Source organism: Engystomops pustulosus, chromosome 7 (genome assembly GCF_040894005.1).
Source record: "Engystomops pustulosus chromosome 7, aEngPut4.maternal, whole genome shotgun sequence".
NCBI lineage: Eukaryota > Metazoa > Chordata > Amphibia > Anura > Leptodactylidae > Engystomops > Engystomops pustulosus.
This window is the reverse complement of record NC_092417.1, coordinates 124,879,555-124,906,414: the sequence shown is the minus strand read 5'-3', so window position 1 is coordinate 124,906,414 and position 26,860 is coordinate 124,879,555. Positions and strand designations below refer to the sequence as shown.

General features: G+C 45.0%; 1 protein-coding gene across 5 annotated transcripts in view; it reads right to left on the bottom strand.

The window, feature by feature from the left end:
* SMPD3 (sphingomyelin phosphodiesterase 3) overlaps nt 1-26,860 on the bottom strand; it is a 392,437-nt gene that overhangs the window by 25,736 nt on the left and 339,841 nt on the right. For all 5 annotated transcript variants that reach the window (XM_072117750.1, XM_072117748.1, XM_072117749.1 and 2 more), the window contains one exon: nt 17,221-17,284. In XM_072117750.1, coding sequence (XP_071973851.1) covers nt 17,221-17,284 — 64 coding nt within the window. The remainder of the gene's footprint in view (nt 1-17,220; nt 17,285-26,860) is intronic.

The window sequence follows — 26,860 nt, the reverse complement described above, 5'->3', positions numbered from 1 at the left end:
CGTGAATGGGATTAAATCCCCATATGTGTCTTGCAAGAATGTCTCCACCTGTTTCCAGTATTCCTGTACTTTGGGACATAACCATACAGAATGATATAAGTCTGCTCCTGGTAGGTAACATTTAGGGCATTTTGTGATTCTGTCCGGTCGCGCTAGGTTCAAGGGGAAGTTAAATGCATATATTGCCGAGTGCATAAGCTTAAAATCCACCTCTCGCTTACTACCCATCTTCTCAATCGACTCCATCCCTGTAGCAGTCTATCGGTATTCTCAGGTTCTTTTCCCAGTATGTAAAGGATGTCTGTGGATATGATGGCTCTCCCTTTCGTCTTATGATCTGATAAAGTTCCGATATTGATTTCTTAAAGTCTCTGTCTTGAAATATACAGTCAAAAGTGTTGTCCATCAGTTCGCTGGCCAGATTCGTTAGTCTGTTTCCCACAAATGATTTAAGTTGCAAATACTGGAATTCCTGTCTGGGTGGTAAGTCATATTTTTGCGTCAATTCTTCCAAAGTCTGAAGTCTCGGTTCCATGTCATGTATCACCTGTCTCAATGTAACAATCCCTTGTCTCTTCCATGTTTCAAATAGTTTGCTGGAGACACCTGCCTGGAATTCCGGGTGCTGCCACAAGAGCATATGCTTTGATATCAAATGAGAGAGTGAGAACACCGACTGTTTCACCCTTGTGGGCATTTTTGCAAAAGCCGTGTGAAGTATAGCCGTCAAGCTATATGGGCCTAGTACTGCTGCCTCTAGTCTTGTATTAGAGAAGTGCTCGGTCTGTAACACCCAATCTCTTATGTGTCTGCTGAGACACGCTAAATTATAGTCCCTAATGTCTGGGAGGTTGAGGCCACCCCCACTTTTTTCTAGGGACAGTTTGGCCAGAGATATACGCGCCCCTTTACCCTGCCATATAAATTATACAAATGCTTTGTGTAATTTTGCTATGTCACAACTTTTTAGCATCAATGGGAGTGTCTGTAACGGATATAATAATTTCGAGAAACTCATCATTTTTATGAGTTGAATACGTCCCATTAGATTTAGGGGAAGACTTTCCCATCTCTCTAACTCATTAATTATTTTTCTGATCAAGGGATCATAATTGAGTGTATAAAGGGATGCTGGCGTCTTTCCTATTTTTATTCCCAGGTACTTAATACTGTTCGGGGCTATTTTTACTTCTGCTGCTTGTGTTTTTGTTATGTCCCTTTGGGACATTTGATCTAAGCACAATAGTTCACATTTGGTTGGGTTAATTTTAAACCCTGATACCGCTCCAAATTCTTCAATTAGTCGAAATACTGTTGGCACTGCTTTAGAGGGGTCTGTGAGAAACACTAATATATCATCAGTGAACAGTGCTGTTTTGATGCCACTTGTCCCTATTCTAATACCCAATCCTGCTTCTGGATCCAGTAGCTTTCTTGCCAAGGGCTCCAAAGCCAAGTTAAATAGCAATGGGGATAGCAGGCATCCCTGGCGCGTTCCTCTTGCCAATCTAAATGGGGGGGACCTGAAACCAGGGGTATATATAGCTGCTTGAGGATCTTGATATAACGTTTTTATGAATTGTCTAAATGCACCCTTAAAGTCAAATCTGTCTAGCACCTGGTTCAGTCATCGCCAGTGCACGTTGTCAAAGGCTTTTTCGGCGTCCAGGGCTAAAAGCGCCCTTGCCCCCTTTGTAGATGTACTAAGTTTTGCCTCGTCTAGGACTGCTAAGACTCTCCTCAAATTCGTGACTGCCGCCCTCCCTTTTATGAAGCCTACCTGCGATTGTTCAATAAGTGATGGCATAATGTGGGAAAGGCGGTTAGCCAGCAGTTTCGCTATTAATTTCAAATCCTGATTTATCAGGGATATTGGCCTGTAAGATTCAGGCTTGAGCAAATCTCTTTCAGGTTTTGGAAGTACCTTTATAAACGCCACATTTGCTTGCGGCATCAGTGATCCGCCCTTCAGAATGTCATTATAATACTTTGCCAATGAAGGCGATATCTGAGTTCTCAGGGCTTTATAAAATTCTGCTGGATAACCGTCAGGTCCCGGCATTTTATGATAACTCAAACCTTTTATGGTTGCGTTCACCTCCTCGTCAGTAATCTCTGCGTTTAGAGCGTCCAGTTGTTCCTGGGTTACTGCTGGAAGGGTAATCTTATCATCCTTATCAGCCTTATCATCAGTGTTCGGATCTGAGTCAGAGTAGAGCGTCTCATAAAAGGCTTGAAACACCTTAACAATGGCTGAAGGGTCTGTATGCACTGTTCCCAACTGATCTTGTATACGATATATGTGTGCTGTCTTCCTCTGTCCTTTTGCCAAGTTTGCTAAGAGCCGCCCTGATTTGTTTCCAAACTTAAACAATTCTGCCTCAAAAAGTCCTCTATGAAATTGTTCTCTCTGCTCTAAGGTCCTATCATGGATTTTCTGGCTTCCTTCCAGATCTCTAAATTTTGTTCACTCGGACGTTTTAAGTAGGCTGTATAGGCTACTTGTAGCTCCTGACTAGTAAGCTTATATTTTTCCCTTGCCTTCTTTTTCAGTCTCCCCACATATGCCATAATTTTCCCTCTAATAGCCATTTAGGCCGAGTCCCAATAAAGTGCCGGTGAGGTTTGTGAAGTCGAGCATTCAAATTCATACTCAGTCCACCATCCCTTTAATTGTTGAACAAATTGATCATCCTTGACTAAGTATGTGGGGAAACGCCAAACATAGTCATCTCCTTTCATGTGGTTTTCCGCTATTGTCATGGTTATTGGAGAGTGGTCCGATATTATTAATTGTTCAATATTTGTTTCCACTATTTTGTGGAGTATCGGCTCGCTCACCAATATATAATCTATGTGCGACCACGTGTGGTGCACCTCGGAGTGAAATGTATATTCCCCTTCCATCAGGGTGCAGGTGTCTCCATGCATCTATCAAGTTATGGTCCGTCGTTGTCATGTGTAAGTCTGTCAATGTCTCAGTCCCTACCTGCGTGAGTGTAGTTGATCGGTCTAGGTGGTATTGGATGACTTGGTTGAAGTCACCTGCTACTATCTTACATGGGCACGCATCTTTAGCCAGCAGGTTTCCTAATTTCTTGAAAAAAGGTTGCTGGTCATGATTCGGCGCATATACATTATATAGGCTCATGTCCCCCGCGGGGGTGTCAAGATTAACTTTCAATATTCGGCCTTCCTCATCAGATATATGAAAAAGAACTTTAATTCTTGCGTTCTTATTAATCAATAAGAGGACTCCTCCTCCTACTAGAGCTTGCCGCTCCCAATGCAACGGCAACCCAGTATTTTTGCATGAGTTTCACATCTTTGTGCTCTAAGTGTGATTCTTGCAACAAAGCTATGTCAGCTTTCAGCTTTTTTAGATGTCTCAGGACCAGTGACCTTTTTTGTGGGGTACGTAGTCCCCTTACGTTCCATGAAACTAACTTTATGATTTGTTACCTAGGTTATGCTCTAAGGGTAGCACCGCATATTACATTCATTTTTACATTAAACCTTGTGTATCTACCTGAGGAATGCACCATAAAAACTCTTAACATAACATTTTTCTTTAGAAGATTTTTACAAAACAAAATGACATTTAAATCATTATGTTTCCCACAACGCACAGTATTAGGGAAAAATCTCTTCTTCCAGCACGTGCGGAGCCTACAGCACACCGCCCTATTCTCGCACACATGTTTACATTCTGCCAAATTATTCAGGTATTTTCAATGGGAGGCTATATCTTATTTGTCTTAATGTGACAAATATCACTCAAAACGCACCATATGCAAAAGTCATTACTCGTCATGAGCTTACTCACTGCGATACTTATAACCTGTAAGGGTTTCAATTAATGCAGTTTTCCATTTTGCTTCCATTTTAGTTGCGTTTTGATTTAGAGGATTGCGCATCTCCATGTCTATGTTTGTAAGTGGAGCTGTTCGGTTCTGTATTCGCTGCCCTTCTATTTTGGGTCAGTGTCTCTCCTGATTCTCTCCAGGCTTGTAATTCCTTGATCGTCTGCTCTGCCTCCTTTGGATCCTCAAAAGTACGTGTAGATCCATCCGGATGTGTAACTTTTAACAATGCCGGGTAGATGAGCTGGAACCTCCATTTATGCTTAAACAGTTCCGTGCATAAGCCACTAAACGCTCGCCTTTTTCTGGTAATCAGAAAATATCAATATCTTGCTCCCTTCTATTTCAAGCTGGTCTTTTCTCCTTCTGTACGCCCTCAATATTTGTTCCTTGTTTGCATAGCTTAAATATTTCGCAATGGCCTGCCTGGGGCATTCACCCATCCCTGATGACTGCAAAAGATGGGGAATGTGCTGGTCTCGGCGGGCCTATCTTGTGCGCTCTTTCCACTGGGAAATTTTCATCTATGCCCAACAATCTTGGCAACGTGTCAGAAAACACCTTATTCAGTGCAAGTCCCGTTATGGTCTCAGGCAAACCTACTAAGCGCAGGTCATCTAATTTTTCAGATATTTTTCTATTGTCAGCAGCTAGCAGCTTTACTCTTGCCATTACTCCGGCTGTATCATCTTCCATTGAAGAAATCCGCTGCTCCGCCTCCTCTATCGTGTTTGCATTGGCTTTTATATCATTTTGCAAGGTTCTCAGAGACTCTGCTATGGTGGATGATATCGCCTCTTGTAGTGTGGGGTCAATTCTACGCACCACTTCTTTAGCCAGTTTCTTGTAGTTTATGTGTGGCTGCTGGCAGGATGTGGTGCTGGTGTCCGACTCACCCCCATCCTCCTCTGTCTGTTCCCACCGTAGCTTCGCTGTTCGGCGCCATCTTGGCCATGCGGCTTTCTCTTATACCTCCGTCCCAGCTTTGTTTATGGCGTTGCTATGCAGCCACCGCCTCTCGCGTTCTGCCCTGCGGCTTACCGGGTCAGCAAGCCTTTCGTTCCGGCTCTTATCTTGCGTGTGGGCGGCGGGGAGATCACTTGCGGGCTATGTGCTGCGGAGCTCCGCTATCCCCTGTCTTCACATGCTGGAGCCGGAAGCGGAAGTCCAATAATGCAATGTTATGATAAATCTCAAATTGTGCATGTAAGTTCACAATTCATGAGGAACATTCTAAAATACTGTTGATACCTGCGAAAAGGAGATTCAATATGCAACTAGATCTGAGGCTAGATAGCATCTAAAACATGCAATAATTGACCCTGACACTATAGGGGACGGCATGCAGAGGCAGCGGCAGCAGGCTAGAGAGTGTCATGGCCACATACCCTAAATGGGCTTCAAACCAATGGGTGGCAGAGAGGAACCAAAGGAGGTGAGCAAGAAGCGCTGAAATGATTTCCTATGTGAACAAAAGGTTGACAGTATATTTAGTCGATAACACAGCATGGTGGCGACATAGTGACCAAGTTCCATAACGTATCTGGTGAAACACCCGAAAAATGAGCCTGACACAGCTCTTTTGATAAGGGGACGACATGTGGAGGCAGCCATGGAGACGACTTCAATGATTAAGAGCGACAGTATGGGGCATTCATATTGCGCTGCTATGATTGCAACTTCAGGTCTCCAGCATGGCGGCGACAGATGGGCCGAGTTCCACTATGTATCTGGTGAAACACCTGAAAATTCTGCCTGACACAGCTCGTTTGATAAGGGGATGATGTGCTGCATATCCTCTCGTGCTCCAGCGTCTGGGGTATAGAGAGTTGAAATGAGACATTGGTGGACGCTGTGGAGGATCGTGGAGGCAAAATGGACAGGAAACAGCAGGGGCAGCATGCATAGATGCCTCTGAGGCTGCCTAATCTTGGGATGGAGCTTGCGGTCCACTGCCAGGCGAGCTTTCGCCTGTCCAAGCCCCTGTCTCTCGGCTCCTCCCCACCCAAAATGGGCCTGGGGGCCAGAAGCGTTTACTTTGAAAAAATTAAAATTTTCAAAGCAGGCCGGGTCGTTTGAATATTTCACCTAGGAATAATGGAATAGCATAGTGGTTCTATTTTTAATTGTTTTTACGGAAATGGTTCCATGATTAAGAGCGACAGTATGGCGGCGACAGATGGGCCAAGTTCCACTACGTATCTGGTGAAACACCTGAAAATTCTGCCTGACACAGCTCGTTTGATAAGGGGACGATGTATGGAGGCAGTGAACTAGTAGTAGATTAAAGGTGCTGCAGTTAAAACTATGTTAGTTGGATCTTGGTATGGAGCTGGTGCTCCGCTGCCAGGTGAGGGACACTACTTTAAAAAATAGAATACAAAATGCAATATAAAGTACAATACAGAGCAATCAAAACTTGCACATGTAGGGGAAGAGGAAGAAAAGGGGGGGAAGGAAGAAAAAGTTTTTTTTTTTTTTTGTAGCGACGGTATGAAAATTAAATATATCATATCTTAATACGTCAATATGATGTCCTGCCTTTTGTTCATACCCAGTGGCACTCTACTTTCCATCACAAAAATCCAATAACTTTCCCTATTCAGTAATTTCCTCTTCATATTCCCACCTCTTATTGGATGAGTGACCTTCTCAAATCCGGTCCATGTGAAATAACACGTAGTTTTATCATGTACTTCTCTAAAGTGTCTAGAAGCCGCTGATATGCCCACTGACTCGTTGGTAATGTCTGATAAATGGCGACATTTGCTAACTTTGAGAGGACCTGTAGTGTGACCTATGTATTGAATGTTATACTTTGTACACTTAATGGAGTAAATAACATTACAAGTGTTGCAGTTAAGGTATGATTGGATGGGATAACTTCTATTTGTGGTGCAAGATGTTATGTTCGTGTCAATCGTAACAAACCTACATGCTTTACACTGTATGTGACCACATTTATAGCATCCTTTGGTGTTTAATAGAGATGAGCGAGCACTAAAATTCTCGGGTACTCGTTATTCGAGACAAACTTTTCCCGATGCTCGAGTGCTCGTCTCGAATAACGAGCCCCATTGAAGTCAATGGGAGACTCGAGCATTTTTCAAGGGGACCAAGGCTCTGCACAGGGAAGCTTGGCCAAACACCTGGGAACCTCAGAAAAGGATGGAAACACCATGGAAATGGACAGGAAACAGCAGGGGTAGCATGCATGGATGCCTCTGAGGCTGCTTAATCGTACCATTATGCCAAAATTATGGGCAACAGCATGGCCATGACAGAGTGACCGAATGAGGCTAGATAGCATCTAAAACATGCAATAATTGACCCTGACACTATAGGGGACGGCATGCAGAGGCAGCGGCAGCAGGCTAGAGAGTGTCATGGCCACATACCCTAAATGGGCTTCAAACCAATGGGTGGCAGAGAGGAACCAAAGGAGGTGAGCAAGAAGCGCTGAAATGATTTCCTATGTGAACAAAAGGTTGACAGTATATTTAGTCGATAACACAGCATGGTGGCGACATAGTGACCAAGTTCCATAACGTATCTGGTGAAACACCCGAAAAATGAGCCTGACACAGCTCTTTTGATAAGGGGACGACATGTGGAGGCAGGCATGGAGACGACTTCCATGATTAAGAGCGACAGTATGGGGCATTCATATTGCGCTGCTATGATTGCAACTTCAGGTCTCCAGCATGGCGGCGACAGATGGGCCGAGTTCCACTATGTATCTGGTGAAACACCTGAAAATTCTGCCCGACACAGCTCGTTTGATAAGGGGATGATGTGCTGCATATCCTCTCGTGCTCCAGCGTCTGGGGTATAGAGAGTTGAAATGAGACATTGGTGGACGCTGTGGAGGATCGTGGAGGCAAAATGGACAGGAAACAGCAGGGGCAGCATGCATAGATGCCTCTGAGGCTGCCTAATCTTGGGATGGAGCTGGCGGTCCACTGCCAGGCGAGCTTTCGCCTGTCCAAGCCCCTGTCTCTCGGCTCCTCCCCACCCAAAATGGGCCTGGGGGCCAGAAGCGTTTACTTTGAAAAAATTAAAATTTTCAAAGCAGGCCGGGTCGTTTGAATATTTCACCTAGGAATAATGGAATAGCATAGTGGTTCTATTTTTAATTGTTTTTACGGAAATGGTTCCATGATTAAGAGCGACAGTATGGCGGCGACAGATGGGCCAAGTTCCACTACGTATCTGGTGAAACACCTGAAAATTCTGCCTGACACAGCTCGTTTGATAAGGGGACGATGTATGGAGGCAGTGAACTAGTAGTAGATTAAAGGTGCTGCAGTTAAAACTATGTTAGTTGGATCTTGGGATGGAGCTGGTGCTCCGCTGCCAGGTGAGCTTTCGCCAATCCAAGCCCCTGTCTCTAGGCTACTCCCCAAACACCACTTTTAAGAACCTTTTGTATAAGATCAAGTGTAGTAGCGTTCTTATAAGTTTGGGATATGGCGGGTGAGGGGAATGTAAACAGATGCGCAAGAAGCGCTGAAATAATATCGGTAAATGATAAAAGTTTGCCAGTATATTTTGTGGATTACACAGCAGGGTGGCGACAAAGTTAACAAGTTTGATGTGGAAGCCATGAAAACAACCCAAAATTCTGCCTGACACAGTTCGTTTGATAAGGAGACCATGTATGGAGGCAGCTATATGGACGACTTTTGGAGGCAGCTATGGCGATGACGTGTGGAGGTAGCAATGGAGACAACGTGTGGAGGCAGCTAAGAAGACGACATGTGGAGGCTGCTATGGAGACAATTTAATTTGGATAGTGCCTGTATGTGGCAGTCCAAAAAAGTTTCCAAACCAGAGGAGCAGGTAGGTGGTCCTCCAGAAAAATTAAATAGATTGAGTGCCTGTATGTGGCACTCCCAAAAATTGTTTAAAACAGAGGACCGGGTAGGTGGCCCTCCAGAAAAATTAAATACATAGAGTACTATAGCTAGAGCCAGTTGGCCCTGGCAAAAAATAGCCAGTTTCCTCTGCTTTAGTGTACAAAGAGGAAGAGAAGGAGGACAATGAGGAGGAGGAGTGCATACATTATTCAGGTTGAGCTTCTTTCACCTGGTGGAGAATGAAAATCCGGAGAGATCCAGGCTTTATTCATCTTGATAAGCGTCAGCCTGTCAGCGCTGTCAGTCGACAGGCGTGTACGCTTATCGGTGATGATGCCACCAGCTGCACTGAAAACCCGCTCGGACAACACGCTAGCGGCAGGGCAGGCAAGAACCTCCAAGGCGTACAGCGCCAGTTCGTGCCACATGTCCAGCTTTGAAAGCCAGTAGTTGTAGAGAGCTGTGTGATCATTTAGGAGGATGCTATGGTCAGCTACGTACTCCCTCACCATCTTTCTGTAAAGATCAGCCCTACTCTGCCGAGACTGGGGACAGGTGACAGTATCTTGCTGGGGTGACATAAAACTGGCAAAGGCCTTGTAAAGTGTACCCCTGCCAGTGCTGGACAAGCTGCCTGCTCGCCTACTCTCCCTCGCTACTTGTCCTGCAGAAGTACGCCTTCTGCCGCTAGCGCTATCAGAAGGGAAATACTGTTTCAGTTTGTGCACCAGGGCCTGCTGGTATTCATGCATTCTCACACTCCTTTCCTCTCTAGGGATGAGAGTGGAAAGAGAGTGAATACCCAGTAATCGGTGCTGGAATAAATTCTTTGAACGCGAGGGTCACGGGATAGGCAGCCTAGCATGAAATCTGCCATATGCGCCAGAGTCCCAACGCGCAAGAATTCACTCCCCTCACTGGCCTGACTCTTCATTTCCTCCTCCTCCAACTCCTCCAACTCCTCTTCTTCTGCCCATACACGCTAAACAGTGAAGGACTGAACAATGGTCCCCTCTTCTGTCTCGCAAACATTCTCCTCCTCTTCCTCCTCATCCTCCTCCACCTCCTCCGATATGCGCTGAGAAACAGACCTAAGGGTGCTTTGGCTATCAACAAGGGAATCTCCTTCCCCAGTCTCTTGTGACGAGCGCAAAGCTTCCGACTTCATGCTGACCAGAGAGTTTTTCAACAGGCCAAGCAGCGGGATGGTGAGGCTGATGATGGCGGCATCGCCACTGACCATCTGTGTTGACTCCTCAAAGTTACTCAGCACCTGACAGATATCAGACATCCACGTCCACTCCTCATTGTAGACCTGAGGAAGCTGACTGACCTGACTACCAGTTCTGGTGGAAGTTGACATCTGGCAGTCTACAATCGCTCTGTGCTGCTGGTAAACTCTGGATAACGTGGTTAATGTTGAATTCCACCTCGTGGGCACGTCGCACAACAGTCGGTGAGCGGGCAGTTGGAGGCGGCGCTGCGCTGCCCTGAGAGTGGCAGCATCTGTGCTGGACTTCCTGAAATGCGCACAGATGCGGCGCACCTTCGTGAGCAAATCAGACAGATTGGGGTATGTCTTGAGGAAACGCTGAACTATGAGATTTAACACATGGGCCAGGCATGGCACATGTGTCAGTCTGCCGAGTTGCAGAGCCGCCACCAGGTTACGGCCGTTGTCACACACAACCAGGCCTGGCTTCAGGTTCAGCGTGCCAGCCACAGATCAGTCTGCGCCGTGATGCCCTGTAATAGCTCTTGGGCGGTGTGCCTTTTACCGCCTAGGCTAAGCAGTTTGAGCACCGCCTGCTGTCGCTTAGTGATGGCACAGCTGCTGTGCCTAGAGCTACCGACTGATGGCGCCATGCCCACGGATGGTAATTCGGAGGAGGAGGTGGAGGAGGGGTTGGAGAAGGAGGAGGCATAGTAAGCCTTTGAGGCCTGGACCGAGGTAGGCCCCACAATCCTCGGCGTCGGCAGTATATGACCAGCCCCAGGGTCAGACTCGGTACCAGCCTCCACCAAGTTAACCCAATGTGCCGTCAGCGATATATAGTGGCCCTGCCCGGCAGCACTCGTCCACGTGTCCGTGGTCAGGTGGACCTTGTCAGAAACGGCGTTGGTCAGGGCACGGATGATGTTCTCTGACACGTGCTTGTGCAGGGCTGGGACGGCACATCGGGAAAAGTAGTGGCGGCTGGGGACCGAATACCGAGGGGCGGCCGCCGCCATGAGGTTTTGAAAGGCCTTGGTCTCTACCAGTCTATAGGGCAACATCTCCAGGCTAAGCAGTTTGGAGATGTGGACGTTGAGGGCTTGGGCATGTGGGTGGGTTGCGCTATACCTCCTTTTGCGCTCCAGCGTCTGGGGTATGGAGAGCTGAACGCTGGTGGATGCTATGGAGGATCGTGGAGGCGAAGATGGGGTTTTCGCACGGGAGGTGTTTGAGCCGGGGTCCTGGGCAGGGGGCTGACTAGCAGATGACACAGGGGAAGGAGCAGTGGTGTGCCCAGCCGGAGGTGAACAGGCTTGGTGCCATTGAGTGGGGTGTTTAGCATTCATATGCCTGCGCATACTGGTGGTAGTTAAGCTAGTAGTGGTGGAACCCCTGCTGATCCTGGTTTGGCACAGGTTGAACACCACAGTCCGTCGGTCATCCGGTGTTTCTTTAAAGAACTTCTGAAAATCTAGCCCTCGCCACGGGAGCTTGACTACGGAAAACATTTGGCACTGATGCACCAACTCTGGCCCTGCCTCTCCGTCTGGCCCCACCACTGCCTCTTTCAACCTGTTTTGCTATAGGACTCGCCTCCGTCTCAGAAGCACTGTGTTCACCCGGCCTAACAACCCAGCTTGGGTCTGTCACCTCATCATCCTCCGATCCCTCAGTCTGCATCCCCCTCGGACTTCCTGCCCTGACAACAACTTCACCACTGTCTGACAACCGTGTCTCCTCATCGTCCGACACCTCTTTACACACTTCTTCCACTACGTCAATAATGTCATCATCACCCACAGACTGCGACCGGTGGAAAACCTGGGCATCGGAAAATAGCTCAGCAGCAACCGGACAAGTGGTTTGGGACTGTGGGAAGGGTCCAGTAAACAGTTCCTCATTGTATGCCGGTTCAAATGCCAAATTTTGCTGGGAGGGGGCAGACTGGGGGGAAGGAGGCTGAGGTGGAGGAGCTTGAGGAGTGCTGATTTCGGTGACATGGGTGGACAAATGGCTAGAAGCATTGTCTGCAATCCACGACATCTGTTCTGGCCTCAACAGTGCTCTACCACGAGTCCCAGTAACTTGAGACATGATAAACTTAGGGAGTGTAGCTCTGCGGCATTCCCCTGCTCCTTCATCAGCAGGTGGCGTCTCACCCCGCCCAGGACCACGGCCTCTGACCCCTGCAGTAGTTGGACGCCCATGTCCACGCCCTCTACCCCTAGCCCTCAGGTAAACATTTTCCAAATTAAAGTGTAAACTTAAAATTTTTTTTTTTTGTGTTTATTTTTTTTATTTTTTTATTCTTTTAAACAAAACGATGCTATCTTATTGCTATGGCTAGTTTCTAACCTACACTGACAGCACACAACTGGATTTTGTGCTGTGCCTGATGACTTTGAGTTATAAAAAGAAATAAACGTAAAAAAAAATAAATCAGCAGACTGTGCCTAATTCAAATGAAACCCCTAATAAATTGTCCCACTTCGGTGTTTGTGGTGGATATGTGTGTCACTAAGAGCTAAACACAACGGTCGCAAGTCTCCCAGCAAATTCCTCACAATATGGTACTAGCTGCACTACTAGTGGCAGCAAGCCCAGCCACAAGCAAATCAACAAAAAATAAAATATATAACGCTATTGTAGGCCAAAGTAAGCCGTTTGGGTTCTCCTATGGCTATTTTCTAGCCTACACTGAAAGCACACTGCTTTGCCAGATTACTTTGAGTTATAAAAAGAAATAAACGTAAAAAAAAATAAATCAGAAGACTGTGCCTAATTCAAATGAAACCCCTAATAAATTGTCCCACTTCGGTGTTTAAGGTGGATATGCATACCTCCCAACTTTTGTGGAGGAGAAAGAGGGATAAAATGGCGGCGAAGCGCGCCGTGGCAATTTTTTTGCCCACAGAAGCTACACTCTAGCCACGCCCCCTAACCACACCCCCTGGCCACGCCACTGCTCATACCTCCAACGCATCCACAGGAGCACCACCCTGCTAGCTTCCTCCTGTCATCCCCCTCACGTTATACAAAATACACCATACGGGGAACTAATACGACTCAGAAGAAACTGCTCTGACAACGACGATTTTGAAAAGGAGAAAATCAGCCTCAAAGCCAGACTCCATCAGAGAGGCTATCAGAAGGTTAATGTTGAAAAAGCTGCAGATAGGGTCTGTAAAATTACACAACAGGATCTACTAATAGACAACAAAAAACATAAGGGAAGAGAGGTTGAACTTGAAACACAATTACCCGAAGCTCCTATAGTATTCACCACAGCCTATAATAGGCAATTTAGGGAAATTACTAAAATAGTTCAAAAATTTGTCCCGATTCTACTACAAGATCCGAGATTGTATACAATATTAAACAACAGTATTAAATGTGTGGCAAAGAGAGCTCCCACAATAGGTAGTGCTCTCTCACCTAGCCTGTTTAGAAGCCAAAAATCTAATGCGACTTGGTTAAACACCAAAGGATGCTATAAATGTGGTCACATACAGTGTAAAGCATGAGGTTTGTTACGATTGACACGAACATATCATCTTGCACCACAAATAGAAGTTATCCCATCCGATCATACCTTAACAGCAACACTTGTAATGTTATTTACTCAACACTTGTAATGTTATGTACAAAGTGTAACATTCAATACATAGGTCACACTACAGGTCCTCTCAAAGTTAGGATACGTCGCCATTTATCAGACATTACCAACGAGTCAGTGGGCATATCACCGGCTTCTAGACACTTTAGAGAAGTATATGATAAAACTACGTGTTATTTCACATGGACAGGATTTGAGAAGGTCACTCATCCAATAAGAGGTGGGAATATGAAGAGGAAATTACTGAATAGGGAAAGTTATTGGATTTTTGTGATGGAAAGTAGAGTGCCACAGGGTATGAACAAAAGGCAGGACATCATATTGACGTATTAAGATATGATATATTTAATTTTCATACCATCGCTACAAAAAAAAAAAAACCTTTTTCTTCTTTCCCCCCTTTTCTTCCTCTTCCCCTACATGTGCGAGTTTTGATTGCTCTGTATTGTACTTTATATTGCATTTTGTATTCTATTTTTTAAAGTAGTGTCCCTCAGATCTAGTTGCATATTGAATCTCCTTTTCGCAGGTATCAACATTTTTTTAGAATGTTCATCATGAATTGTGAACTTACATGCACAATTTGAGATTTATCATAACATTGCATTATTGTCCCAAACTACATCTCTATTTTTGTCTACCCCATACAATTACTGTATACAATAACAACAGCGGGTATTGTCAAATTTTATATACATAGATTTGTTTTAATAAAGGTATTCACTCACCCAAGTTATACTGTTCCGAGCAGCGCTCCCAATCATGTGACCTAGGAGGAGGAGCTGGTCATGTGATTTCGGAGGCGCGGGCCGGACATAGTGACGTAGAGGTAAGGAGGAAGTTCCCTCCCCTGCACCACTCAGCTGATTAGTTTAAAAGGTGAACGTGTTGTGAAGTTAGACAGGTTAAGATTAAGACGGTTCCCGTCGAAACGCGTCAACCTATTTTTCTCCTCGTGTATATGACATTTTAACCAATAAAGAAAGAATATTGGCATCGTACCCATGTGATGTCTGTCATGCTGTGTCGGTCTACCACTACTTTTTCCTACTTGGCTATAGTTACAGTGCTACAGTGGACTCTGCTACATCTCCGTGCTCTACTTGGCTATAGCTACAGTGCTACAGTGGGCTCTGCTACATCTCAGTGCTCTACTTGGCTATAGCTACAGTGGACTCTGCTACATCTCCGTGCTCTACTTGGCTATAGCTACAGTGCTACAGTGGATTCTGCTACATCTCTGTGCTCTACTTGGCTATAGCTACAGTGCTACAGTGGACTCTGCTACATCTCCCTGCCTTACTTGGCTATAGCTACAGTGCTACAGTGGACTCTGCTACATATCCCTGCCTTATTTGGCTATAGCTACAGTGCTACAGTGGACTCTGCTACATCTCCCTGCCTTACTTGGCTATAGTTACGGGGATACAGAGGACTCTGCTACAACTCTGCTATTGATATAGTGCAACTGGGGACTCCGGCCACTGCCGCTGCGCTACAGTGGACTCAGCTGCATCTAGATCTCTATCCAGCGAGCGCTATAAGATCACAGTGGGCGCTACCAAGACACAGTGGGGCAGATTAACTTACCTGGTCCATTCGCGATCCAGCGGCGCATTCTCTGCTGTGGATTCGGGTCTTCCGGCGATTCACTAAGGCAGTTCCTCCAACGTCCACCAGGTGTCGCTGCTGCGCTGAAGTCTGCCGAGGTCTGCCGGAGTTCGCGATCTGTTGCTGGGTGCAGGTAAGCGCGTGTCCAGCGACACTTTTTTTTAAAAAATGCGGCGGTTTCTCCGGTTTCTCGTTCGGCCACGCCCCCCGATTTCCGTCGCATGCACACCGGTGCAGATGCGCCACAATCCGATCGCATGCGCCAAAACCCGGGGGAATTCAGGGAAAATCGTCGCAAATCGGAAATATTCGGGTAACACGTTGGGAAAACGCGAATCGGGCCCTTAGTAAATGACCCCCAGTGTTACTGTTACGTCTGAGATTCTCACTGGCCATTGCCATAGGGTCACAGTGAATTCAGCGGTGAAGTTGTGTCACGGGGACATTCTATATGGGCCCTAAATCTGTACCCAAAAAAAACGGCGGCTGGGGACCTCTGCACCTCCACAATGAGCCAGCCAGGACATGCACAGCAGGAGGGAAAGTCTGTAGCTGTAAACTCTGGCACTGAAAAGATCATGGCGGCCATTGCTGCATGTCAGGCCTCTCTCACTGTGAAAATTGACCATGTCCAGGGAGATATTAACCTTCTGAGAAGCGATATATACAAAATCTGAGACACGACTTCCGAGGTTGAGCGTCGACTCGGGGATTTGGAGGACTTTGTGCGCTCCAGGGACCAGGCGGTCCAGACCCTGGTGAGGCAAGTAAAGTCCTCCATGAGCGGGTGGAAGACACGAGAATCGCAATTGCAGAAATAATGTTCGAATTCTGGGACTACCAGAGAGAGCAGAAGGGTTTCAACCGGAAGTATTTGTGGAGAATCTAATTCCCTCAGCTATCCCTTTCGCAGTGCTTTGCAGTGGAGCATCGCATTCCTACCCGTCCTCTACCTCTAGGTTCGCCGCCGTGGCCCTTTATCCTGAGGCTACTAAACTACCAGATTGTCCTTCTTTCCAGACTTTACAGCTGAAGTCCAGCGTAAAAGGCGGCAATTTTCGACAGTCTGAGGTCGCCTCCGAGACCTTGGGCTAAAATATTCCATGCTGTTCCCGACCCGTCTCCATGTTCAAGATGGCGACAAGGTCCGTTTCTTCACCACGCAGGAGGAAGCTGCGGACTGGATTGACCACAGGCCTCGGCGGCCTCGCTAATATAAGTGATACATCTATTGACTTGTTTTACTATGTCTCTCCCTTGGTGATGGCCTACTACTTTCATTCAGTGTCTAAGACCATATTTATTTTTGGTGGATATGGAAACCCCATGAGTTATCCATGGTCTGGACAGGGGGGTCTGGTGCATCATCCATGGTCTGGACAGGGGGTTCTGGGGTGTTCGCCATGGTCTGGACAGGGGGCGTCTGGGGCATCATCTATAGCCTGGAGGGGGGGGGGGTCTGGGGCATCAGCCATGGTCTGGACAGGGAGGGGGCAGGTCTGGGGGTGATCAATGGACTGGACAGAGGGGTTTGGGTTGTAATTAATAGTGGGGCCTGGAGTGGCAGCCATTGTCCGGACTGGAAGGGGAGTCTGGGGTGGCTGCCATGGTCTGGATGGGAGGGGCGTCTGGGGTGTCAGGCATTGTCTGGACAGGGGGAGGTCTGGGGACGGCAGCCATGGTCTGGATAGGGGGGGGGTCTAGGACGTTGGCACCATTGATGGTCTGGATGGGGGGGGGGGTTCTGGAGTGTGAGCCATGGTCTAGACAGGAGGAGAAGGGTCTGGGAGGCAGCCATGGTCTGGACATGGGGGGGATCAGCCATGGTTTGGAGAAGGGGGGTCTGGGGTGTCAGCTAAAGCTTGTGCCCCATTATTTAATGCATGATGTAAAATTACTATAATTGTCTCAATTGGCTATTTATAAATATAGAACATAAATATATGCCTAGGAGTTATTCATATGTATTACTGAAAATTGTATAATCCTCCACTAAAAATACTCCTTAAAAAAGATCCATGATATTAAATGTACTGTAGTTGATTAGTTACTTACTTTTGTAGATTGTCAGGGGTGCATACTTCCTCATCATAAAGACCTTCAGGATCAAGCAATGTTCCTGTGTAAGTAAAAAATTCATATGTTATACCATCTGAATGCTGACGCTATTGTACTAGTCAGGGGTGACCTCTTTTACAACCATAATACTGTATGCTTAAAAGCTGGCTTGAACACTTGTTACCTAAACAGTGGTTCAATTAAGGGATACATAGAATGTATTGTTTAACTTTCAAAAATATTATTTTCAAATTTGAAAGCATGAGGAATAATACTATTGCAGGACATTATATGACCTCTTACCAACATTTTTTGTGTTTTTTTCCTATGCATAATTTTTTATATTTTGGTTCCCCTTGAGCTGGCTGAGATTAGTTTCTAACAAATAAACCCATACTTTGTAAACAGGAAGTAGAGAAAAATATATCTAGAAAAAGCATTTATTTATGTATATTCACTTGAACCACTTATTATGCACAATTAGTTGAAAATACAGTGAGCATGTAAATTTTGTGATTCACTGTGTGGCATAATTAACATGTCATCTGTTATTAGGGACAGGTGAAAATGTGAAATTATTGCCCTTTTTAGGGCACCCCCAGTCTTTGTATAGATTTCAGCCAGAAAAATCATAAAGGTACTGCTGTCAGTGATTGAGGTGTTGTTGTCAGTTTATAGTGTGCACTAATAACTAGATTTTAAGGGTGCTTCCTTTCAGTGAATGGTGAACACTATTAAATGAGGGCTAAGTGAAAAAAGAATCAAGAGGTGAGGACACTTTTTTCTTACAGAATACAGAGCATGTGTTACACTGTGTGTACACAGTTGATAAAGTGTGGCCAAAATCTTAACAATCTGAACAACTCATGTGTAGAAAGAGACACAGGCGGCGCCCCTAGTGCAATAGGTAACTTGTGAAAGTGATGAGATGATAAGGATATCTGCTCACCTGAAGACACCTTGTGTCTAATGCGTAAGCATCTCATTCTTAAATGATCTTATACATAAATATTGTTTTAAATGTACCATTTTACCTAGTATCCACCACGGACCTGATGAAGGGGGTAGACCACCCCCGAAACGCGTAGTCCTTTTTACCATACAAATAAACTTAACCTTGAACCTCATAACCGGTGTCGGACCTATTCAGGCAGCGTGTCTTGTACCAACCCGGCTTCTCAAGCCTGGAAAGATGGTGTGGAATGGCTGGAACCTTGTAGCGGCTTTTGGCCGAGTCAGGTTGACACACATTCCATTTTTTGTACATGTGCTCAATGTGGTGGTGAAAAGGTCCCTGGCCATTAATAAAGACCGCCAGGGATGCTGCTTAAAGTGCGAGCTGTGTGTTTGCATTTTTGCCATTCACACCCTGCTGCTGCTCACTTATCTGCCCTGCAGAGCAACTTTGTCCTGCCCACTGCACTTCACCACCAACAACTGGACCTTCATGGGAGAAATTTTTTCTGTGCGCCACTGCTTCCAGTATGCCACTGACATCATCATTAGCTCTATTATCCCCATCTTCCACCTGTGTAGAAAAGATGCTTAGGCTATGACGGAGGATGAAATGGTGGCAGGTGCCAGTCCATACAAGGCCCACAGGGTGAGTTCCCGGACCAGTGGTTTCCTACTGCACTCCAGCCAGTGAACAGTTTTGGAGCAGGAGGATGAGGAGTTAGGTAACACACAGAGCAGCTCAGATGCATCAATCTAGCATGGTAGGGGAGATGCAAAGAAGGAGGATATATCTCCAACTGAGGAAAGCTTGTCCTTATTTCTGAGCAACCTGGCCACTATATGCTGCAGTGCATCCAATTTTTCCAGATACTCAACAGTGCTGAATACTGGGTGGACACCCTGCTGGATCCATGCTACAAGGATAGTGTAGCATCCTTCATTCATTTATTAGATTGTGAGACTAAAATGAGGGAATACACTTTAGGCATTATTGGCGGAATTCCCATCCGACAAAGAGAGGTTAGTGGAGCATGAGGCGAGGGAAAAGGAAGTCACAAAGGCATATTCAAATTCAAAAATATTTTAATTCCACAATCCTGGAAATTTTTTAAAACTGTTTATTGAACAATGTATATGACTGTACAATACAATTTGAATCATTAACCCCTTAAGGACGCAGCCATTTTGTAGCTTAAGACTCAGCCCCATTTTTTGTATTCTGACTTGCGTCGCTTTATATGGTTATAACTTTTGAACACTGTTACTTATCTAAAAGATTCAGAGACAGTTTTTTCCCCACATGTTGTACTTCATTTTAGTGGTACATTTTGGCTGATAAGTATTGCGTTATTTACGAAAAAAGAAAAAATGCTGAATTTTCGAAATTCGAAATCATTGCGTTTTCAGGCAGATAGATTTTCCACCTAAATAAGTTGCTGAATAACATTTCCCATATGTCTAATTTCAATTTTCATTTTTGAAATGTCTGAATAATTTATTTTGATGTCACGCGGCTTACAAATAGATTATCGATTTTCTGTATTTTCAGAATTTACTATTTTGGGGATAAATAAAGTTTTAAATGAAATTTTACATATTTAGCATTAATCCCCCTATATAATCAACCCATTTTCAAATCTGCACCTCTCAAGCTATTAGAAACAGCTTTTACGAAGATTGTTAACCTCTTCAGATCTTCATAGTAATTACATCACAGTGGTTTCTGTTGTTTTGCCCTCCTTTGGGGACCCTTCACCGTACCATAAAAATTATATATTGCACATTTGCTGTCAGACTTTGCATGTTCTTTTAGATGCAAACTGCTTGCACAGGTATTTTTAAGAAGTGCCTTCCACATCTGCACGCAATGGTTTTGTGGAGAGACTCCACTATTTTTCATGCAACACAAATTTCTGCACTGAAATGTGCATATCGGTACTCAGTCTCGTGCGCCTTATTTATCATGCAGACAGAAATACGTTGCATGCTCTATGTTAAAGGTGCACCAAAAAATAAGTGGTGCACTCTGTCTGGGCAATGTGGGCCGTTATTTTTTTTCCATGGATCACTACGAATACAGGAAAAGACACATTTTTATAGTTTTTCTTAAGGATAATTGTAAAAAATTACCGTATTTTGCGCCTTATAAGCCGCACCGGACTATAAGGCGCATTAGTCCGATGCGCCTTATATATGTAATAATTACATATATAAGGCGCATCGGACTATAAGGCGCGGGGTCAGGGGGCGTGGCGGAGAACCGGGGGCGTGGCGGAGACCCGACGGGACGCGACGCCGAGACGCGACGCCGAGACGCGACGCCGAGACGCGACGGGGAACGCGGGGAAGGTGAGGGGGAGGTGGAGGAGGGCAGCGGACCATACTTACATAGGTCCCCGCTACCGGAGACAGCAGATCTCCAGCGGGAACTGCAGACCACGCGGCAGAAGTTGTTCATGCCGCGTGGTCTGCAGTTCCCGCTGGAGATCTCCGGTCTCCGGTAGCGGGGACCTATGTAAGTATGGTCCGCTGCCCTGTGCCCTGTGCCATAGATAGGGCGCACCGGACTATAAGGCGCACTTTGGATTTCCACGGAAATCCAAGGCTTTTAAGTGCGCCTTATAGTCCGGAAAATACGGTACGTAGAAAACTAACAGAGAAAATCTCATTTGTTTTAATATTGCCATTTTTGGAGGCATAATTTCTTCAGTTGACAGGACAGTTTGTGGACTTATTTTTTTGGATGTTGAGTTGTTCTTTTCATTGGAACCATTTTGACACACAAACATTTTTCGGTTCCATCACTTTTTAGAACATTTTTGTGAAGGGATTTAATGAAAAAATTAATATTTTTGCAATTTTTTTCAGGTTTTTTTTAAAGACATTTATCAGGAGTGTCAAACAATGTTTCCAATGTATTGTACAGAATGTACAGAGGCGGCAGTACCAAATATGTTGGTTTTGTAATTTTTTTTCTAGATATGTATGGGAAATTATGGTGTTTAGGGGACTTTCATTTTATTTATTTATTTTTATTTAAAAAAACTTTACAATTGTATTGCAGTGTGTTATGTATCTCTGAGACATTGCACAGCCCCGGGTCTAATGAGTGCAATCGGAGGATCTGGGTTCCCATTGCCTATAATGGGGTTCTTGTTAAGGTAAAAGTATGATCCGGAGTCCGGATTCAAAATGCATTTTTTGTTGCAAAATTTGGACAAACCCATCAAACCTGCATTTTGACGAGCACGTTCATTTACTGGGCTACCTATAAACAGTGGGGCATGAGCTGGCTTACCTATATTCTAGGACCATTTGCTGGTCTACCTTTATTCTGGGGGCATGTGCTGGGCTACCTACGTACTGGGAGAATTTGCTGACTTATCTACATCATGTGCCGGGCTGCCTATATATAAGGGGTATGTGCTGAGCTACTAATATACCAGAGGCAACAGCTGGGCAACCCTACACTGGGAGCAGGTGCTGGGATACCTATTTATAGGAAGTATATAAATATGGGAAATGTGCTAGGCTAATTATGTACAGCGGCGTAAGCTGGGCTATCCATATACAGTGATCATGTGCTTGGCTACCAATGTGCTGGGGGAATTTGTTGGCTTTCTTATACACTGGGGGCAGCTGCTAGCCTACCTGTATACAGGTGTATGTGCTGGGCCACCTATGTCCTGAGAGAATTTGCTGGCTTACCTATATGAATATGAAAGTCACCTTCTCAACTGTCTTTGCCCAGGAAAATCCCATGGTGAAAGACATGATGAGGAATAATGTTAATTCTCTTTTGAATGTCAACAGTTTAAAGGACGTGCAAATGAGCCTGAGGGGCTCCAGGCTCCATTAACACCTATGGAGAGAGGAACCCCTCTGACTAATTTGCATACCGTCCTTCATCCTGATGGTAGATGTCCTTTAACCCATGGTATGGCACCACCGCATCACAACTAAAATAGACAGATCACAGGGGCCAGATGAAATACACCCCTGAGTACTGAATGAACTATGTACTGTGATAGACAGGCCAATATTTTTTGTTATTAGAGATTCTTTAAGGACTGGTCTGTTCAACAGGATTAGCACATACCGTATATACTCGAGCATAAGCCGACCCGAGTATAAGCCGAGATACCCACTTTTACCAAAAAAACTGGAAAAACTTATTGACTCGAGTATAAGCCGAGGGTGGGAAATGCTGCAGCTACTGGTAAATTAAAAAAATTAAAATAGAGACCAAGTTAAAATACAAAGGTTAAAATCCTTCAAAACTGGATTCCTCTTCATCATCTGTATCTGCAAACAGAGCTTCAGCATTATCTGAATAGACATTGTCATCATCACTGAGTTCACAGTCATCACCATCACTGCTGTCATTCTCATACAATGCGCTGTCTTCGCTGCCATCCATAGCATTACTAATGCCACATTTCTTGAAGGCACGTTGCACCATGTCCTCAGGAATATCTTCCCATGCATCACGAACCCACTTGGCTATTAGTTCTATGTGAGGCTTCACCAGATTTCCAACTTTTGTCAGTCGGCCTTGTCCAGATGACATCCATTCATGCCACATCTTTCTCACACGGTTTTTGAATGGTTTGTTTAAAGACACATCTAAGGGCTGCAATACGGATGTAAGCCCACCTGGAATGGCGGCCAAAGTCACTTGAGAAGACTTTGCCAGTTTTTTTATGTCATCACACATGTGGGCTCTGAACATATCCCAAACTAGCAATGATGGTTTTTTCTTTAAGGCTGCTCCTGGTCGTGCATTCCAGATTTCTTCAAGCCATTTTTTTGTGCCGTCTTCATCCATTCAACCTTTAACATGTGCACGTACTGTAATTCGTGGTGGGAATTTGACCTTTTTAGGCAAGGTCTTTCTTTTAAAAATAATGACAGGCCGCAGCTTTGTTCCATTCGCCAAACATGACAGAACAACTGTGAAATGTTTTTTTTTCGTTTCCTGTGGTTCTCAGTAAAATAGTTTTTTCTCCTACACTTGCCACAGTTCTGTTGCTTGGAAGATTAAAGGTCATAGGCGTTTCATCCATATTTCCAATATCTCCCAGGTCATAGTTATGGATCCTTCTTTGTTTTAAGATGAATGAATGGAATGACATCACTTTTTCATCAAGATCTTTTGGCAACTTCTGTGATATCTTTGTTCTTTGTCGCAAACATTCCTATTCATGAAGTGGGTACACCATCCTGGTGATGCAACAAAATTTTCAATGCCTGGTGCTTTTAATGTGTCATCTTTAGCCAATTGTAGGGCACGCAAGCTAATTCCCATGCGTGTTACGCAGTAACCATTTTGATGACACTCCATAACCCATTTATTCAATTCAGTCTCTAGAGCTCCATATGGATTTGCTAAACCATGTCGAGCTTTTTTTGCCTTTGGAAGCTTTTCTAATACACCTTTCATTTTCCGCTACACCCTCACTTGTTTTTCGTCAACACAAAATTCCCTGCTTGCAATACTATTGCTTTCTTCTGCTCTGGATAAAACCTTAAGTTTGAAACCAGCTTCGTATGACCTGCGTTTTTGACTTGGTCCAGGTTTAGAAGTACTGGGATCCATTTCTAACGGGAGAAAAGAAAGACTTTAAACAAGATGGTATGATCAAATTCCAGACTGTGGAATAAAGTAGCCTGTCTTAGGGCTCAATATACGGTATACTGTACCCGCTGTGTTGTATATGCACTGCATTACTGCAGATGTAACACAGGCTGATCTATGGAAGCTTACTCATTGATGAAAAAGCCCATTTGCGCCTTTTTCTTGTAGGCTCTGTTTTTACGGCTTTCAATGTGTCCTCCAAATGACACCTCTACTCAGAGGCAGAGAAGGCTGCCATAGGCCTTGGGCTGTATGAATATTATTGCGCCTACAAGTCTGGAATCACTTCCTACATATGGTACTAACATCAGCTTCCTAGGGCAAGGAGGATGTGTCCCTTCTGCTGCTTTCAAATCGACAGTTTCAGGACCTTAAAAGGTCCTGAAATGTCTCTTCTGTACATGTGTATTGAGAGCAGGAACAGATGTACGAGGATTTCATGGGTGAAGGTTCTTCTCAGTATGGTTTAGGTGTATGGAGCTGTGTTAGGTGTCATTCTTTGTGTCATGAAACGTTCTTTTTAGGAACTGTATGACCTTTTGATCACTTTTTATTACAAATAACTACGGATCTTTCTGCTGGCTCAATGGTGTATATATGTATGATATATATATATTTTTATGGACGAGGGGGGTTAAAAAGAATAGGAAATTGCTTCACGTACCAAAAATGTATGTTATGGAGTTAAGATGGACACTGCACAGCTCCTTCAGACAGCCTCAGAGGAAACACTGAGAGAAAGAGGCTGGCACATAGCATGACCTGTGACCTCACATCACATTGATCTGATTGGAGGAGCTGTTTTATGACAGGAGCAGCTGTCCAATCCCTTCCCCATCCTGACTAAGCTCAGCCCTCACAGACTGCAACAGATAAAAATATATATTGTGACACCCTAGGTGAAATATTGTCACTTTCAAAACACTACTGCCATTCTAAAAGAGTGGCAATCACCAACCTGCACAGGGCATACTTTATCTGTACAGCATGCCCTGTGGGACTTAGGAGTTGTCATAGGGAAGTCTCCACCCCCTCCTTCCCCGCGGTTCATAGTCTCCACTGACAGACTCCACCCCCAGACTCCAGCCCCGGAGCCGCGGCCGCATACTTTATCCTACAGTATGCTGCCTAATAGGAGGAGCTGAGGACGCCGAGGACCCCCTCAGCCGCGGCTGGTTAATTTAGTGCCCGGTATGCAGCCACTGGAGACCCATGGATGGCGAGGACCCCAGTCGCAGCTGTATGCCGACGAAGATCCAAGGCCAGCGTGGACCCCAGCCGCGGCTGGTTACTTTAGTGCCCGGTATGCAGCCACTGGAGACCCATGGATGGCGGGGACCCCAGCTGCAGCTGCTTACAGTGCCCGGTACCACTCACCACTCTGGAGGAGCCGCGGACCCCGAACACACAGGAGCCGCGGCTGCATACTTCTTTAGTATAGTATGCAGCCGCTCACCACTCTGGAGGAGCCGCGGATCCCGAATACCATGGAGCCGCTGAACACCCCTTCCCTTCAGCTGGAGCACACCAACGGGCCCTGGTAAGTCACAAATTACTTTGATTTTAATCATTGACTCGTGTATAAGCCGAGTCTGGATTTTTCAGCTCAAAAATTGAGCTGAGAATCTCGGCTTATACACAAGTATATACGGTAGCAAATGTGGTGCCAATATGTAGAGGGTCATCATTAATGGCACATTCTCAGATTGGGTTGACGTTACCAGTGGAGTGCCACAGGGGTCAGTATTGGGCCCCCTTCTTTTTAAAGTTTTATTGATGACCTTGTAGAGGGTTTCCACAGTCAAGTTTCAATATTTTCAGATGATACGCAGAGCTGTGTAAAGTAATTAATACTGAAGTCAATAGTTTAGCATTACACAGGGGCTTGTGGAAGCTTGAGGAGTGGGTAGAGAAATGGTTGATGAGTTATAAGGTAGATAAATGTAAAGTTAGGCACTTGGGCCAGTCAAATACTTGAACAAATTGGAGTTGAAAAAGACTTGGGGATATTGGTATATGGTAAACTTAATTTTAGTGACCAGAGCCAGGCAGCTGCTGCAAAAGCAAATAAAATTATGGGATGTATCAAGAGAGGAATATATTCTTATTATAAGGACATAGTTTTGTCCATTTACACATCACTGGTCAGGCCACACATGGAATATTGTGTACAGTTTTGGGCACCAGTGTATAAAAAGGACATAATAGAACTGGAACGGGTGCAGAGGAGAGTAATCAAGGTTATTAGGGGAATGGGGGACTACGATACAATGACAGATTACAAATTTTGAATGTAACAAAAGAAAAAAGCAGATGTGATGACAGAACAAATCAAATTAAAAAACCCCCCAACAACGATTGGTCCCCCACCACACAAATTACGATGAGTATCAAAACACATGAAAACGTGTCACTGCACAGGTGCAGATGGCTAAACACAAATACTGTAATAATGGTATAACCATACATCAGTAATAGCAAAAAATATATGTCTGTAGGAGGTATCTCTGTGGTAGAAGCGTGTAGCAGAAATCACATTAAATAGATCACAGTAAATAAAGTGACTGTGGTATAAAAAGCCCCAAGGTATTTAAGAAGTTACATAAAGTGCAGTGTGCAGTGATATAGATACCTAAATAAATATTAAAAATTCATGATATTACCAAAAGGATCCAAGTGGGAGGGAGAGAGACCGAGAATGCCCCAGGCGTATCACCTGGTATAAAGGCTTCCTCAGGGGATACCCACTTGTGTCAAGAGTGTGCCTTTTATTGTTCCTGTGGCCTGGGAGGAGAGACCGGAGGCGTGATCACGTCCAGGTGCCGGCCACGCCCACCAGCTGAACGAAGCGCAAGTCCAATACAGTATAGCGAAGATTATATAGTATCAAACGGTCTAATTATATTGTCTAAATCAAGTCATACACTCATGTCCTACATCCATATTCATCCATTACTGCTATGCCGCTGTCGTCAAGCGGAAGTGCGTCGCATGCGTGTCACATACATTCCACTGATAAGGAAGTACAATGTCGATAGAATG